The sequence below is a fragment of the Leuciscus leuciscus genome (genome assembly GCF_965113295.1).
Source record: "Leuciscus leuciscus genome assembly, chromosome: 14".
NCBI classification, from domain to species: domain Eukaryota; kingdom Metazoa; phylum Chordata; class Actinopteri; order Cypriniformes; family Leuciscidae; genus Leuciscus; species Leuciscus leuciscus.
In genome coordinates this window covers 7404533-7420108 of record NC_138738.1, presented here as the reverse complement: position 1 = coordinate 7420108, position 15576 = coordinate 7404533, and the positions used below count along the sequence as shown (strand labels likewise).

Genomic DNA, 15576 nt, shown 5'->3' with positions numbered 1-15576 from the left:
TTTCAGGCTCTTCTCATAATTTACTGACTGAGTTAAAGAGAGAAGAGAGAAAAGATAGAGAGTAACTAGGCCAAGCACAGAGTGACCTAAGGACAAGAGAGGACGATGCGATGCTTAAAATGGCAACCAATGGAAGTTCTTTTTGTCATTTTATGCTAATTCGGATTGTCTCCAATTTTCCAAAAAACATCAAAGAGTAATTCTTCATTCTAATGGGGAATCATTTATAATTAATTCTTCTTTTTTAAACTTCAACGGATTTAGAAATAAAACAAAAATGCGTTAATCAAAAAGTCTATTATTAGACAGTTCGACAGCTGGGATATAAAAGCTGATACGGTTATTGCCAGTGATAAAATGCACAACTAAACAGTCTCCGCTGGCTGTATTTCAAGTTGTTAAAATGGGTCACCTTCCCTCAAACCCAATTATAATATCAATTAAAGTTTATTTTTTACAACCATTTTCAAACTTCTCTTTCACCTTTAAAAATAAACAGCTTTTTTTTATTTTATTTTTTTATAGTGTTTCTAACACTAAAATCCTTCAGAGGAAAATTTAGAGTGACAGGAGCTACAAAAAGCAAGAAACAGCGCAGGGGTCTCCAACCTTTTTTCATTTGAGAGCTCCTTTTTAAAAATGAAAGTGGCCAAGAGCTACTCATGTAATACAATACTTAAATCTCTTAAATAATGTCTCATAACTCTCATATTAACAACTATCCAAACTGTTTTAGACCTAAAATAGTTTTTGTAGGCCTAAATATGTCACCCTTAAATGTCAGAGAAAAGAACAGAATCAGAGATAAAAAAAAATGATAGAAAATTGTACTTTGCATATTATACTGTAAAAACACATAATTATAGTTGATTTTAGTGCATGATAACTAGAGATGAAATGGCATGAAAATTTCATTTCATGATTATAGTGACCAAAATGATCACGGTTATCACAGAATCCTGTTCAAAAAGTACTAATACTACACAATAAAATCAATTCACCAAGTTTTATGTCGAAAACCAGCAAATAACAAATAAACGTAGCATCAATATGCACTTTTTGTTTACATAAACATTAAAATAATAACATTAAAAATGATGGCCAGATTTTAAAGGAGTGTCTAACTACTAGTTAGTGTTATCTACTAACATGTACAAGTTCAAATAAAGTTTTGACAAAAAAGTTTTTATAAAAAGAATGAGTCAAAAAAGATAAATTACTGACATTTACAATGCACATTCGCTTATTTTTTATTATTAATAGTCAAATTCGGTCCGATTTTCCCGTGGCGTCTGTCGTTGCTATGCAACCATGCACTGCGCTCTCCACAGCGACAAAGAAGTTTTAATAGCTAATGGATTTCCACCACCGAGAAACGCTTGCTGTAGCTAAGCTCTGCTACAAGATTTATTTACTGAGAAGAAAAAAACACCCGTAGTGTTTGGGTGCACCCGCATCCTTCATGTTGACTCACTGCGCCTGGAAAAAATTAGCCCGTCGCTTCTATTATTTGAAATAATGAACTTGAGCGCGCAAAAGACGTGATATGTGAACGGCCCTTGGCGAGCTACCTCCAATCAGGCCACACGCTACTGGTAGCTCGCGAGCAACGTGTTGGAGACCCCTGAGCTACACTGTAAAAACTAAAGGAGCCTCAAATATCCTGTCGGATACTCAAGGAACTTCAAAATGTAATTTAAGTGCCTCAAAGCTCTTTCTCCTATAGTAGGGTTACTGGAGGAGCATTGACATTCTTTGAGGTTCTTGCTGGAACTTATGGGATCCTTTAAGCACTTTGTATTTAGTTCAGAGGTTCTGGAGTCACCTTTTCATTACCATGAGACCTCGAAGTGCTTTGGGGGAAAATAGAGGAACTTGAATGCGATAAAAGGGTTATTGGAAGACCTTTTAACATTTAAGTGGTTCCTGGAAGATCTCTTATGTTAAAGCCAGCATCTGGAGGAACCCAATGGTTCTGTGAGGCCAGAATGAGAATATTATTATCCTATTATTATTATTATAGGCTACTTAAGTTTGATTCAGTATAGCCTACATACCCAGGTGAAAAAAGACGTACTATTAAAAATGTACTTGAGTGTGTTTTTAGTAGGCCTACAATACAAATATACTTTAATGCATTTTTAATACATTTAACAGTAGCCTACGTCTTTTTCACCTGGGTAGCTTACATTTATTTAGGCCTATTTTATTGATTAATTTAAACCTTAAACAACAACTCTAAATAATAATAATATTAATAATATGAAGAAGAAGAACCAGGAGGAGAGAAGTTTAATTCTGTCACGAAACTGCTGCTCTGCTGTCGTCACTTCAGTGATCCTCGCGCTGCTCGCGCGCATCAAAGCTCAGCTGATCGACGTCATCGGATTTGAAGTAACGGCTCCTCTCATCAAAGCTTCCGCCGTTTGTTCGGCTGTCCGTTACAAGGTTTGTAAACTCGCCAAATAAATATAAATACAGTCAGAGTCTAACGTTACTCACTATATATTCAAACACACACATATATATAAACTAAATTTATTATACATTACTACGTTTTTACAGTGTTTACCACTCGTTTATTGCACAGTATCTGGTATGAAGGTTTTAGATGCGTTGATGTAATGAACAAATGGAAATTATTGACTTATTGTCTTAGATTGATTTAGTCATTCAATTCACCATATTCTGTAAAACTGTGTCTTCAAATTGCTGAGATAGCCTAACTAATTTAGCTGATTCCTGCTGTCGTCATTGGCGTTTGTTATGAATAACAAAAGCAGGTTAATATAGTTTGGTCTGTTTTTGTTTAGCCTAACTTTACTTACTACAGGTGCCCTCATTCTCTCAAATACCATTTTAAAGCCATTTACTGGTCAATAAATATTATGTTGTGAATTATCAGCTTTGTTCTTTTGTTTCCCCAGAACAACCAGTACATTTCTAAAATAATCTGAACATTTCAGAGGCAACATTGTATTACAGTAAGTTACCTATACACCACATGCAAGTACTTTATTACTATGAACTTTCTCTGTGTGAAATTGTATTGTTTGACTGTGTACTTTTTTAATAAGTTATTCTCTGAAAATCTTCCCTCATGCTCTCAAATCTCATTCATGTTACTCAGAAAAATAATATCACAGGTTTGGAGCTAATAATGCTATGCATTTTTTATAGGCTATACCTTAATCATATGCATTTGAATATAAGACATTTAAACCCTGAATTATAACTTAAAGTTTAGTCTTTTTCGACAAAAAAAAGGAAAAAGCTATTATATGACTTCAGAAGACTTACAACACAACCCATAACACATGAGTTGTGAACTCATTGACTATTTTTAGGATCTTTTCTGGGACATTTTTGGAGCTTAACCATTTTTACATAAATTGTTGCATTGAATTGAACTAGATAAGTGTACATAAGAATAGTTTGAATGAATTACAAAAAAAATGTATGCTTGTGTTTCATGCAGTGATATTGAATGGTGACGGGTTGCATTATGCCTGAGATCTGCTTTCGGGAAATTATTTAATAACTTTAATAACCTTACTAACAGTAAATTTTGTACTTTGCAGGGATCTCGGTAAGCTGAAATACAAGTTTGATCAAGAATAAAAATCCTCCTGTAGACCTGAAAATCACTGAAGTGCCTGGACCATCCACCAGAAAAGAGGAAAAGCAAACAGAAAATGAAGCTGATGCACCTTTTCACTTTTCTAACTCGTTAAGTACCTCACGTGTCCCTTGTGAAGATTTTATAATTGATTTCATTTTATGTTGCAGCGAGTAAAGGTGCATCATATTTGTGAATTTCGTGAAATTACACAGGCAAAAAGACAAAATTGCTGATCGTGTGGATTCTTATTGAAATGAGTGAATTCACCAGTGAACATTCACAGAACAACAGATCATTTTACTGCACCTTAACTCTGTTAAAATGGAAAATGTTTTCTGCTTGTTGTGACATAAGGAATACTGTTTCCGGGTCGAAGCCTCTACTTCTACTTCCTCTATCTTGTTTCTTGTGAGAATACTCAACAACCATTTATGGGAACTGTTGATTCAAGTCACACATTTAAGCTTTTCAAAAGGCATAGTGTACATTTCAGTCTCCAGTCTAACAGCATCCCAGACTTCAACATTTTATGATTCAAAATAGCTGAATAACTAACCATCTGAGATTTCGGAATAGAGATAAAGGTTAGGATCCTAATTTTCAGGAATATTACAGCACAATGAGTGCATATTAGCACTGTTTGTTGTTTGTTTTTGGCATCTGATAGAGCTTTTGGACTTGGAAACAGTGACGTCAGACTTAACAAGCGGACTGAAACACGTTTTAAAATTAAGTGAAGATGGACATTTTTAATTAGTCAAAATTGTAATTTTTTACATTGATTTATTACATGGAACATGTGTTTTCCATGCATTTTGATGAGATGTCTTTTCTTGTGTAGCCTATTGTATACACATGGTTGATTATTCATGTTACTTATGTATTATACAAATTTTTTTTGTGTGTGTATTCATTGATATTAATCTATTACTAGCTTTGTTTTTTCAAGTGCATGGAAGTGTATGTATTAAAATGGATCTAAAATATGTAATAAACAATTCTTATTTTGTATTTGGTTCAGTTTGTTTATTATAATAGAAGTTAATGGTGGTAACCATAGTAACAACATGAAATTAATTTAATACAAATAAAATAAAATTGAAATTTGGTTCCTGGAGGCACCCACAGTGGTTCCACACAGTGCCTTATATAAGAGTTCCTCAGGAAACCTGTGTGGTTCCTCAGAGAACCGCCCCTTTTTAAAGGGTGCCTAGAGGATCTACAGACGGTTCCGCCGGTGTGGCAAAGTGAAGAACCCCAAAAGGTTCCTCCAGGCACCTTTTATTTTTACAGTGTAGAGGTATGAAAAAAATTATTGGAGTATTAATTTAGCTGAACATTTACTACACAAGCATAATCTATATCTTATGATATAGCTCTTCAAATATTATATTCACTACTGTTCAAAAGTTTGAAGTCAGGAAATTTTGCTTTAATAAATTAATAAGTATAATTTATATAAATCAATAGTATTCTATTCAGCAAAGACGCATTAAATTGATCAAAAGTAACAGTAAAGACATTTATAATGTTACAAATGATTTCTTTTTTTTTTTTTTTTTTTGCTGAATTCGAAAGAAAAAAATTTGTTTCCACACAAAATATTAAGCAACATTGATAATAATAAGCATATTATAATGATTTCTGAAGGATCATGTGACACTGCAGACTGGAGTAATGCTAAAAAATTCAGCTTTGCCATCACAAATATACGTATATTTATATATATTAAAATATAACTGGTATATATTTCACAAAAGTTTCACAATGTTTTTACTGTTTTAACTCATAGGGCCCTATCTTGCACCCAGCGCAATTGACTTTGTACTCCGACGCATGTATCATTCCTATTTTCTCTCCACAGACGCACATCGGTAAATTAGGGAATGAACTTGCGCTCCCGGGGGCGGTTCAGCAAAAAGAGGAGGCGTGTTCCGGCGCAAATGTTCCCTGGTGCTATTTTGCAGTTTCAGAAAACAATTCCGCCACTCACCAGGAAAAACCTAGTCTAAAGTCAGTGGCGCATTATTCATGGCGCATGCTTGGCCATAATGTAGCGTGTGCACAACGTGCATACACTTTGCTTATCTCATCTACACAGACGCAGGCAGCAGTTCCCATTTTTGCAAACCATACATAATTACAAGGAAAAATAATACCACACGAGGGAAATCATTGTGGTGTCCATGAAGATGTGAAAAAATAGGCATAAATCTAGCTTACACATTTACCCAAATTTTCATACGCCTGTTTAACCGAAGCTTATTTGGGTGGGTTTCTCCCATTCCCATACAATGTCATTGTCACTTCTCTGTCTTTTACGGCCCTGACGAGAACGTGCTGTGAACCGCTCCTGGCGTGTGCCTGGCAAATTCGTCATTATAATAGCAACCCGCCATGGAACAAGCGTGCCTGCTTTTAAAGGGAATGTGAGATGATTGGTTTATTTCACGTTACGCCCAAACCACACCTATGAGTAATGTAGCTACTTCAGACCAACCCATTTTAGATCTGCGTCGGGCGCAAGAGTCATTTATCCCGCCGGTATAATAGCAACAGCGAGATCCACCCACAAAGTTACTTGCGTTTCGCGTTTGATAATTACGTATCAAATCGCTAAAATAGGGCCCATAGTGTCTACTAGGGGGGTAATGGTTCAAATTATTCACGGTTCGGTTTTATCACGGTTTTAAGGTCATGGTTTTGGTACGGTTCAGTTTGTGCTAAGGGAAAAAGGACTACTGTCGAAATAAAAATAGAAAATAAGAACAAATAATCAAACTACAAGCAACAGCACAAATAAATACAATAGAGCAAAGATACAAACAAAATAAACAGTGCCTTTCATGTTTTTCAGGTATCTAACAGTAGTTTTCAGGTACAGAAATTGAATAAAGTAATCAAATGTAAAACAACATTACATATAATCTTCACTGTATAAATTAAAGATTAATCATTATTAAAGTTACAAAAACTATTCAGTCAAGAGCAGTGGATGATCTCATTGTCTTTTGTTGTTTGATTAACATTAAAAACACAGACAGTAAGAATATTAGGCTGCTGTCACTTTAAGACATAATGCACGGATTCAGTACATTGATGCTGATACACATGCGTTGTCTTTCTCGACTGTTTACGTTCACTTAAGACATAACCTAGTATGTTTGCTAGGATTCTCGCCAAGACGAAATCGTCCGTTCAAGCGCAAGACTTGAAAGAGAACTCAATATTTCACGCTGTCTGAGAAGTGTGCTTCGGATGAGTGAAGACACAAATCTTCTCACAGCAAGTTATCTTTCGATTACTCTTTAAATGTTTAAATTGGCAAGGCTTAAATTAGTTTAGTTTAAACAGATTGGAACATGTGCAGTTCAGGTCTCACCAGCGCTATCAACACCCGGGTGATGACGGTGCAAATGACGGCATCATATTAGAGCATACAATTAAAGAGCATTAGCGCATTGAACAAAGTTTAGAGGAATGTGTATCCATCTACAGAAACATGCATTAGCCTAACTCTGTCTGTCTGTTTAACGCATTGTTATTTTTTAAACAAACCATATGCGTATGAGTCGTCAGATTTGAGATGAACCACAGTGCAAGTGCGTGCCAAACCATGGGTGGAGAACGGTACGGATCGTTTTTAAACTGAGAATCATTACAAACCGTTACCATAATCAGATATCAAACTGAATGATCAAAATTTTTCAGTAATTTTTTTTGTTTGAAAATAGGGTTGGGTATCGTTTGGGGTTTTTCCGATAATGGTGCCAAAACGATAAATTTTAAAACGGTACCGGTGCCTAAACTGTGCCTGAACCGATACCTTAAAAAATAAATAAATAATAATAATTAAGAGTCTCAAAACGACGTTGAATGACAATAAAGAACGGCCTTTTTATTGAAAAAAAAATTTAATAAAAAATTCTTAAAATCGAACAATATTTTCAAATTTAAGTAAACTTAAATATATTTAAATAAGTAGCCTAGATAGAAAACGCAATATCACTGAAATATCACTTGCTAAAGTGTCGCTGTGAATTCGCCCCCTCAGTGTGTTTTATGACACATTTGTCACTGTCACTTATAAAATTAGACTAAATAGGGAATAACAAACTAGCTGAATGAGAAAATAATGAGCAGTGTGCTACTGCTTGGAGAAGAAACATGCTCTCAGAAACCCACTCCACAACTCTCCAGAGAAACAGTAAACATCTCATGGGGCGCATCAGAGGAGAGCTGGTGTTGAGATGCAGAGGGCCAGACCAACAGGAGAGGAGAGCCTCTGTCTTCACAACACTAATAAACACACCAGTATGAGAAATGGACACTGAGAGGTAAGATGAGGTAACCAGACTGCCAGAGAAAGATGTAGAGAACATATGTTCTTCTTAAATTTCATGATATGCTTCAATGATCCAAAAATTTGAATTCTGTACAAGCAGAATTTGCATTTGTGGGCGAAGCATCCCTATATTATATTATATTATATTATATTATATTATATTATATTATATTATATTATATTATATTATATTATATTATATTATATTATATTATATTATATTATATTATACAGTCAAAACAAAATTTATTCTGACACCTTCAACATTTCTAAAATTATCACAGTTTATCCGCTATAGTTTAGAAAATGGTAATAACATATGACAAGAACTCAGAGTTATCAAATCAGTTGATATTTCACTGGTTTTGGCCATTCTTCTGTTAGACTCTCACAAATGAATTAGGCTGAATAGCTGTCAGCTGTTAAATTTAAGTACACAATTAGATAATACAAATTTAGGTCAACCAATTACCAAGCAATGCTTAATTTTGTTCAGTCTGTGGTGTAAAAAGGTCGCATTAGCAATTAAAGAAAGAACATTAAAGCAAAACATGGTCAGGTCGAAGTGTCTGAATCATGTCCCATTTTTTTAGGAATTTTATTGGTAGTCCACTGTATGAAGAATTTTTGGGTATAATATGTCACAGTTTACTTTATTTTGCTATCCTTACTTACATAAATGAACTATAGTGTCCTGCACCCACTAGTAAAAAAAAAAAATCAAATCAATATCAAAAATTACATCTGGTGTCTGAATAATTTTTGGTTTGACTGTATAAAACAATGTTGCCAATAAGTACATAATAAATAAATGAATAAAAATGAATAGATTGGGTGTGTATGTGTGTTTCTTACATGGAATGGTGCGCAGGTACAGGTTGTCTCGGATCACTTGCTGCAGTTTGTGGTCGATTGATCCTTTTTGGAACTGCAGGCTAAGATAATGCCTTAAATCAGTGTTCAGCACTTTACCTGCAGAGAGAGAGAGAGAGAGAGAGAGAGAGAGAGAAGAGAGAAAGGCAAAAGGAAATTTATAAATCCTTTCAAAGGTTATGGAAACAGAAGTAGGTAAGCTTGGAATTATAATGTAGACTAACTCCCAAAAGAGATACATTATTGCTCTGAGGATGCTCTTTCAAAGGATAAGGAGACTTAATGGGATTCTCACTTGTGTTTTTTTTAAGCATAAAACTGAGAGAGAAAAAAATCAGATGATTGCCTCTAAAAATTAGACAAATGTTGACACAATAAGAGCTCTGATCATTTCTTACTGAAACCATGAGCAGTTTCAGACATTGTTGAGATCTTGTGAAACCTTAAGAGATTAACAAAAACTACAGGAGAAAAATCTAAAAATCATGAGATGAGTATAGCATTTATGAGTAGCATAAAAATGGAAGCCGTTACTCTCATTGCTGCCTAGGAAAACAACTGAAATATGTCATATGTGATTTTGCTTTCCTACAAGTACTTTTACTAGCACAAAAAGTACTTTGTATTAGTGCCCAATTGTTCTTTTGTTTTCTAGGAGTAGAGTGACATCTTACTCTGCACACATACACACGCACACTCAATGTGAGAGCCAGCTGCACAAAAACACACGGCGTAAGTCTCTTATAAGCTTTGCTAACTCAGAAAAGACTTCACAAACAAGCTGACACAGTGTCAAAAGCAGCAACTGTGAAAAGTGAAACCTAATGAAAACCCTACACACAGAACTTTTAAAAGCCTCGCTTTCCATCTTTCTGCCAAACTCCAAAGACGCAACTCTGGAAGAGTTCACAGAGAGTTGGGGAAAGTTGCTCTGCAGGGGAAGAAGGAGGTTGTTTGCTGATAAAAGACTGAGGGGGGAAACAGAGAGAGACAGAGAGAGAGAGAGTACAACATCACAACTTCATTAAAGAGGTCACATGAGAAATCACATTTTCTTTCATCTTTTGTAAAACCAAAATCAGATTAGTGAACGGATAATTCTCTTGAGTCGGATCTTTTTAAGTGAACAGACTGAACTCATTCACAAAACCGGTCTAAATAATCTGATTTGTAACAATGAAGTTGGGTGAGATGTAGAGATGCACTGATACTAAATTTCTCAGCCGATACGTTATAGCCGATTATTCAGAATAATATCTGCTGATACCGATAGTTTAATTTCCTTAAGGGGAAAAAAATCTCTCCCAAATAATGCAGCAAACTATACAGGGAACCCTCTCATTTGGCACATTTGGCACAATATTAGAGGTTAAAATTTACAACAGAGCTATTATATTCAACTTCTGTTAATTTTCAGGTAAAATACACTCAAAGAAGAACTGAAATCTTTGTATGTAACTCCGTTGCACATAGTTTTCATAAACACTTGTCTTCATGGCAAATTTATTCAAACGCACATATATCATTAACAAATGAAGCTCTAACTAAGCTCCTCTCCAGTGTTTATTTATAGCTAACTAATGATTTGTGAACATTGGATAACTTTCCTGAGGTAAATGCAACATAAAGTAACACATTGTTCACAAGCTGGTTTTTTTGTGATGTCTTTCTGTGATATGAGACTTGATTCATTTCGTTAAGTTGTACTGTATCTTTCCTCTTTATGTTCATGCTTGTTTTTTCGAGCTATAACTTGTATTAAAGTGGAATAAAAGACTTGAACTGAGGCTCTACAGCGATCTGTCACGTCACATTTGAGAGCATCAAAATGCTATTTATTGTTTGAATTTTGTAAAAAGATGGACAAATGTTTATGTTTCTTATCACAAGTAACAAAGCACAAAGCTCTTTGCGATTATTGGATGGGAGACGTGCAACAATTGATGTTTGGTATAGGGGAAAAAACGCAGATCTGGCAACCCTGGCTTGAACTATGGGTGATTCATAGGGTAATGTTGCTTTTTTTAATTGTTAATGTGTTATTGTTGCATTAACTTGCCCTAAATTCAACACAAGGAAAGATTTTCTTCACACATAGTATGAGTTACAGACTCATAAATACGTTTTTCCGACCCTTTTGATTGACCAGATATAATCGGCCCAGATAATCGGCTGTTTTTAAACAACTGGCTGATGTCCGATAGTGAAAATAATTGCTTTTATCGGCTGATACAGATTATTGGCCGATACATTGGTGCATCTAGTGAGAAGTAAGATTTTTTGCAGTCTTTTCATCACTAGCAGAAGATGTACAAAAAATTTAATCTGACAGCAAATGGTCAAGCCAAGTGGTGTTGCTGATTTCATATTTAAAGAGGGCATTTTCATACAGTCATGTTTTAGTTTTTCATTGGTATTTTACATCTCTCTGAACAAAATAATTTTTCCACTGTAGCTTTTAAGAAAGCCCCGCTTTGCATAGGAAATTATAAACAGTGCATTTCAGTGCTCACACCAGTTTGCAGCTTTGCTGTTGTGTGAAATATAGTTTTTAATTGTAAAAACAACAACAGCTTGCATTGCATTGCAAAAAGATCACAAAACAATCCACACTGAAAAGTTCTGCACAAACTGTTAAGATCAGAGTTTTTGGGCTGGGGAAAAGTTTTGAGTTTTGAAAGCTACAATATGTTTTCATAGTTCATCAAGCTCTTTCATTTTAAAAGATCAAGGGAAATTTTATTCCTTGTAATATGAATCCATTAAAGGAACAACAGGGGGGAAAAAAGGGACCACGAGCGAAAAAACTATAATGATCAAAAATTTATGACATGACCCCTTTAAGAAGGAAAGTGTGAACGTGTGCAGACAGATGCCATAAACCAGTAAACCCCTCACCCATAATCTCTCGTCTTCACCCCTGTGCGATGCTGCCAGGTCTCATAAAGCACCATAATCTCCTCATAAACACAGCATGACCCGTTATGTGTCATAACCTTTGGGTGGAAAGGCAGGTGTCCCCGTCAGAAGTCCTGAATTAAGCAGGATTTACCAACCACGAAAAGCTGAAATATCACATCATTCTAATTTATTTTGACAGGGATAAAACAGGAATTATCATAGTGTTGACATGAGTAGCAGATATCAGCAGCATTTTAATGGCTTGATAACTTAATGTGACTTGGAGATGAATGCAGTTTTTAAGCATGGCCATAGTAATGCTTCACCAGTGCATGCTATATACAGTATACATACAATACACTATACCGTTCAGAAGTTTGGGGTCAGTAAGATTTTTTAATGTTTTTAAAAGAAGTAGCTTTTGCTCACCAAGGCTGCATTTATTTGATAAAAAACAATAAAAAAAAAAACAGTAATATTGTGAAATATTATAACAATTTAAAATGACTGTTTTCTATTTTAATATATTTTAAACTGTAATTTATTCCTGTGATCAAAGCTGAATTTTCTGCATCATTACTCCAGTCTTCAGTGTCACATGATCCTTCAGAAATAATTCTAATATGCAGATTTGATGCTCAAGAAACATTCATTATTATAATCAATGTTGAAAACAGTTGTTCAAAATTCTTTGATGAATAGAAAGTTCAAAAGAACAGCATTTATTTAAAATAGAATATTTTCTAACATTATGTCTTTACTGTAACTTTTGATCAGTTTAACTCATCCTTGATGAATAAAAGTATTGATTTATTTTATTTCTTATATTGATTCCGGATTACAAAGTAAGGTAGATGTAAGAAAGCATTGAGACCGCTCCAGAGTACTCTCAGCATACAATATTTATATCAGTATCCAAAATCGTTCATTCATTTGCATTCATTGCTTCCCGATATGGTGCACCATGTGGCACTGACTATACAGGGAATAGTGAATGAGTGAACGAGTGAGTGACTTTACACAGCACATGTGGTCAAGGAGAACAGCAAGAAACGCTACTGAAGGGTCACACAAAGTGAATATGACAAATCACTGACGCTGCTAAAGGTCCACCGTCACCATGGATCTTAGTGACCTTTATCTCACTTCCCAAATGATGATAATACCACTTTGTTTACTTTTAATTGTATGTTAATTTAATAAAAGCCCATCTGAGCCACATCATGTCTATTGCCGCTGTCTTCTAAGGACATTAGAGAAGACAGCATATTTAATTTGACCTGAATGAAAAGGTTTTCATTTGCATTGAGTAAAATATAGTGTCAACTCTGAGGTTTATTTCTATGTCTATGTCAAGACTAAGAGGGCTCCATTTTAACTACAAGATATGCACAAATCCCATATTACATATCCAAATTTTGTCGTGCCTGTTAACATTCACTTAAAAATAATTATAAAAGCATTATTTTAAAAAATGCCTTAAATCAGACTAAGATACATTTTTTGAGATAATACGCATGCAAATTCACAGTGAAATCTGTATTAAATCCGTATTAAACATCTAATATGTTCTAATTGTCTCTAACTTGTGGCTAAAGCCCCGTTCACACTGCTAGCGATTTTGTCGCTGTATGTCGCTAGTCTCTGTACTGTGAAGTCGCTTGTGGGCGTTCATAGTGCTGTCGCTCTAATGTGACTGGTAGACTGCACGTCTGGCCATATCTATACAAAATACCATCACAAGTGATATATACAACTATATCATTTTAATTTGACTAGGATTTAGGCTCAAAAGAAACAGTATGCTGTTGGGAGAGTGTTTTTTTATTACCACAGCAGTGTTCAGTGGATTAAATCATTTAGCCTACTGGATTAACGATCGATCAATCAACAGATTAACTCATACTGTCATAAATTACTAAAACGTCATTCGAATTTGACAAATAATCAATTTTCTTGTCCCTAATAGTCAACATGATGCAGGGGAAACTGTAAAATGATCTGCAGCAGTGCTAAACTTGCATCATAATTACAACACTCGAACTAAATGTGTGAATTAAACTCACTGAGACTGTCGACAGTTTCTTTTCCATGCATCATTTTATTATATCCATGTATGTGGTTACAGTCAAATCATATAAAACAGTGAAATCGCCCTCGAACTCTTCTGTCTTGCCTGCACTCGAGACGGTGACGTGAGCTGAGCTCCTCTGAAAGTCTTCTTTCCTATTGGTTGTCGCTCGCGAAAATCGCTTCTCATTTGCATAAAGTTGAAATTTCTGAACTTTTGTCGCGCGTCTCGTGTCGCTTGACACGGCCACATTCTGTCGCCAACGGTCACTGTCGCTCGTGTCGCTGGAAGTCGCCAGTGCTCCATTGAAATGAATGGGATCATGTCGCTTTGTCGCTGCGTGTCGCTGGCAGTGTGAACGGGGCTTGTGTAGCACTCAGCTAACATCCTGGGGTCAAAAAGGACCTCCAGAAGAAGACTTTTACTGTCTCTTTGGTACTCTATCTCTTCCTGGCCTCAATAGAACAAAGGTCTGGACTCTCTTCATCATTTTCAGCTTAAATTCTTGGATTCTCAGTTCTGAGGCAGAGCCATCTGAGGCTATAAAACAGATGCTCTGTATCGCTCTCTCTCTCTCCCTTTGCTTCGCCTACTTTCTTCTTCCTCCAATAAAATGAGGTAATAATATAATAATCCTGTCAAGGGAAGACAGAGAATTTGTTAGGGGGAAGACCAGAGGTTTTAGAGAACATTATCACTATGCCACTCTCTTTATTTCCCATTTTCATCTGTCAATACCCTTTGGTCATTCCTCATCTGTGCCTTTTTTTTTCTCATAACCCTTTTAACGTTGACATTTTTTCCTTTAGTTTTCTCCTTTTGCTTATCTCTGTCCTTCTCTATTTTCTTTTATAGGTATCAGGAGTGACAGAGCAGCTTCATAATCTGCCTCAATTCCCTCCTGTCTCAGTGCTCACAAACCATGGCAACGACATACCCCAAAAAAACAAAAACAAAACAAAACAAAAACACATAACAAACAGAAGGAACAGGAGCATTATAATTTGTGTTCTTTGTTTTAACATGAGAGAAGAAATTTCCATTTACTACAGATCAGCCTTGTGCCATGATTTGCATTTCCATAAAAATACAGTTGCTGTTAACAGGAAAAATACTGTAAACACACTTTAGCTTATATCATTATATCAATATTCTTTTCAAACACCATTTAGCATATCCTACTATTCAATATAGAACATATTGCAGGAATGACAAGAATACAGCACAAACTTGAATTCTATTATAAACTGCATTCTGAAACACAATGCATGAAAGAGCAGCTAGAAGATTAAAAAAGATTCAAATTCAATATGATCATTATTTTAATATTATTCCCAATTAAAATTATATTCTATTTAGTCTAAATAAATAATAAAAAAACATAAAATAAATAATTTAATTTAGACATTATTTGTATAATGTAAAGTGTATATATATATATATATATATATATATTGACATTTGATAAAGACACTACATTTAACAGTGTTAAGGTGTAAAAATTGCTTTAGGTGTAAAATAAGAAATGAGCATCATGTGCAACTAACGTCCAATATCAGCTAATGCAATGCATTTAAAAAGAAATCTGTAATAGCTGATAACCAATATGGTGAAGCATATCCCTACTATAGGAGCTTGTGTTCATATACTTGTGCATATGAATAAAAAAAAATAAAAAAAAACATTAACAAAAAGACATGCTTCAACAGCCAAAAATGTCCAATAAAGACCTATAATAAATAAATAAATAAATAAATATTTGTG

The 15576-nt window shown here is 34.8% G+C and overlaps 1 protein-coding gene across 4 annotated transcripts in view; it reads right to left on the bottom strand.

Moving 5' to 3' along the window:
- magi3b (membrane associated guanylate kinase, WW and PDZ domain containing 3b) overlaps positions 1-15576 on the bottom strand; it is a 133083-nt gene that overhangs the window by 47969 nt on the left and 69538 nt on the right. For all 4 annotated transcript variants that reach the window (XM_082189595.1, XM_082189594.1, XM_082189597.1 and 1 more), the window contains one exon: positions 8823-8939. In XM_082189595.1, the coding sequence (XP_082045721.1) occupies positions 8823-8939 (117 nt within the window). The remainder of the gene's footprint in view (positions 1-8822; positions 8940-15576) is intronic.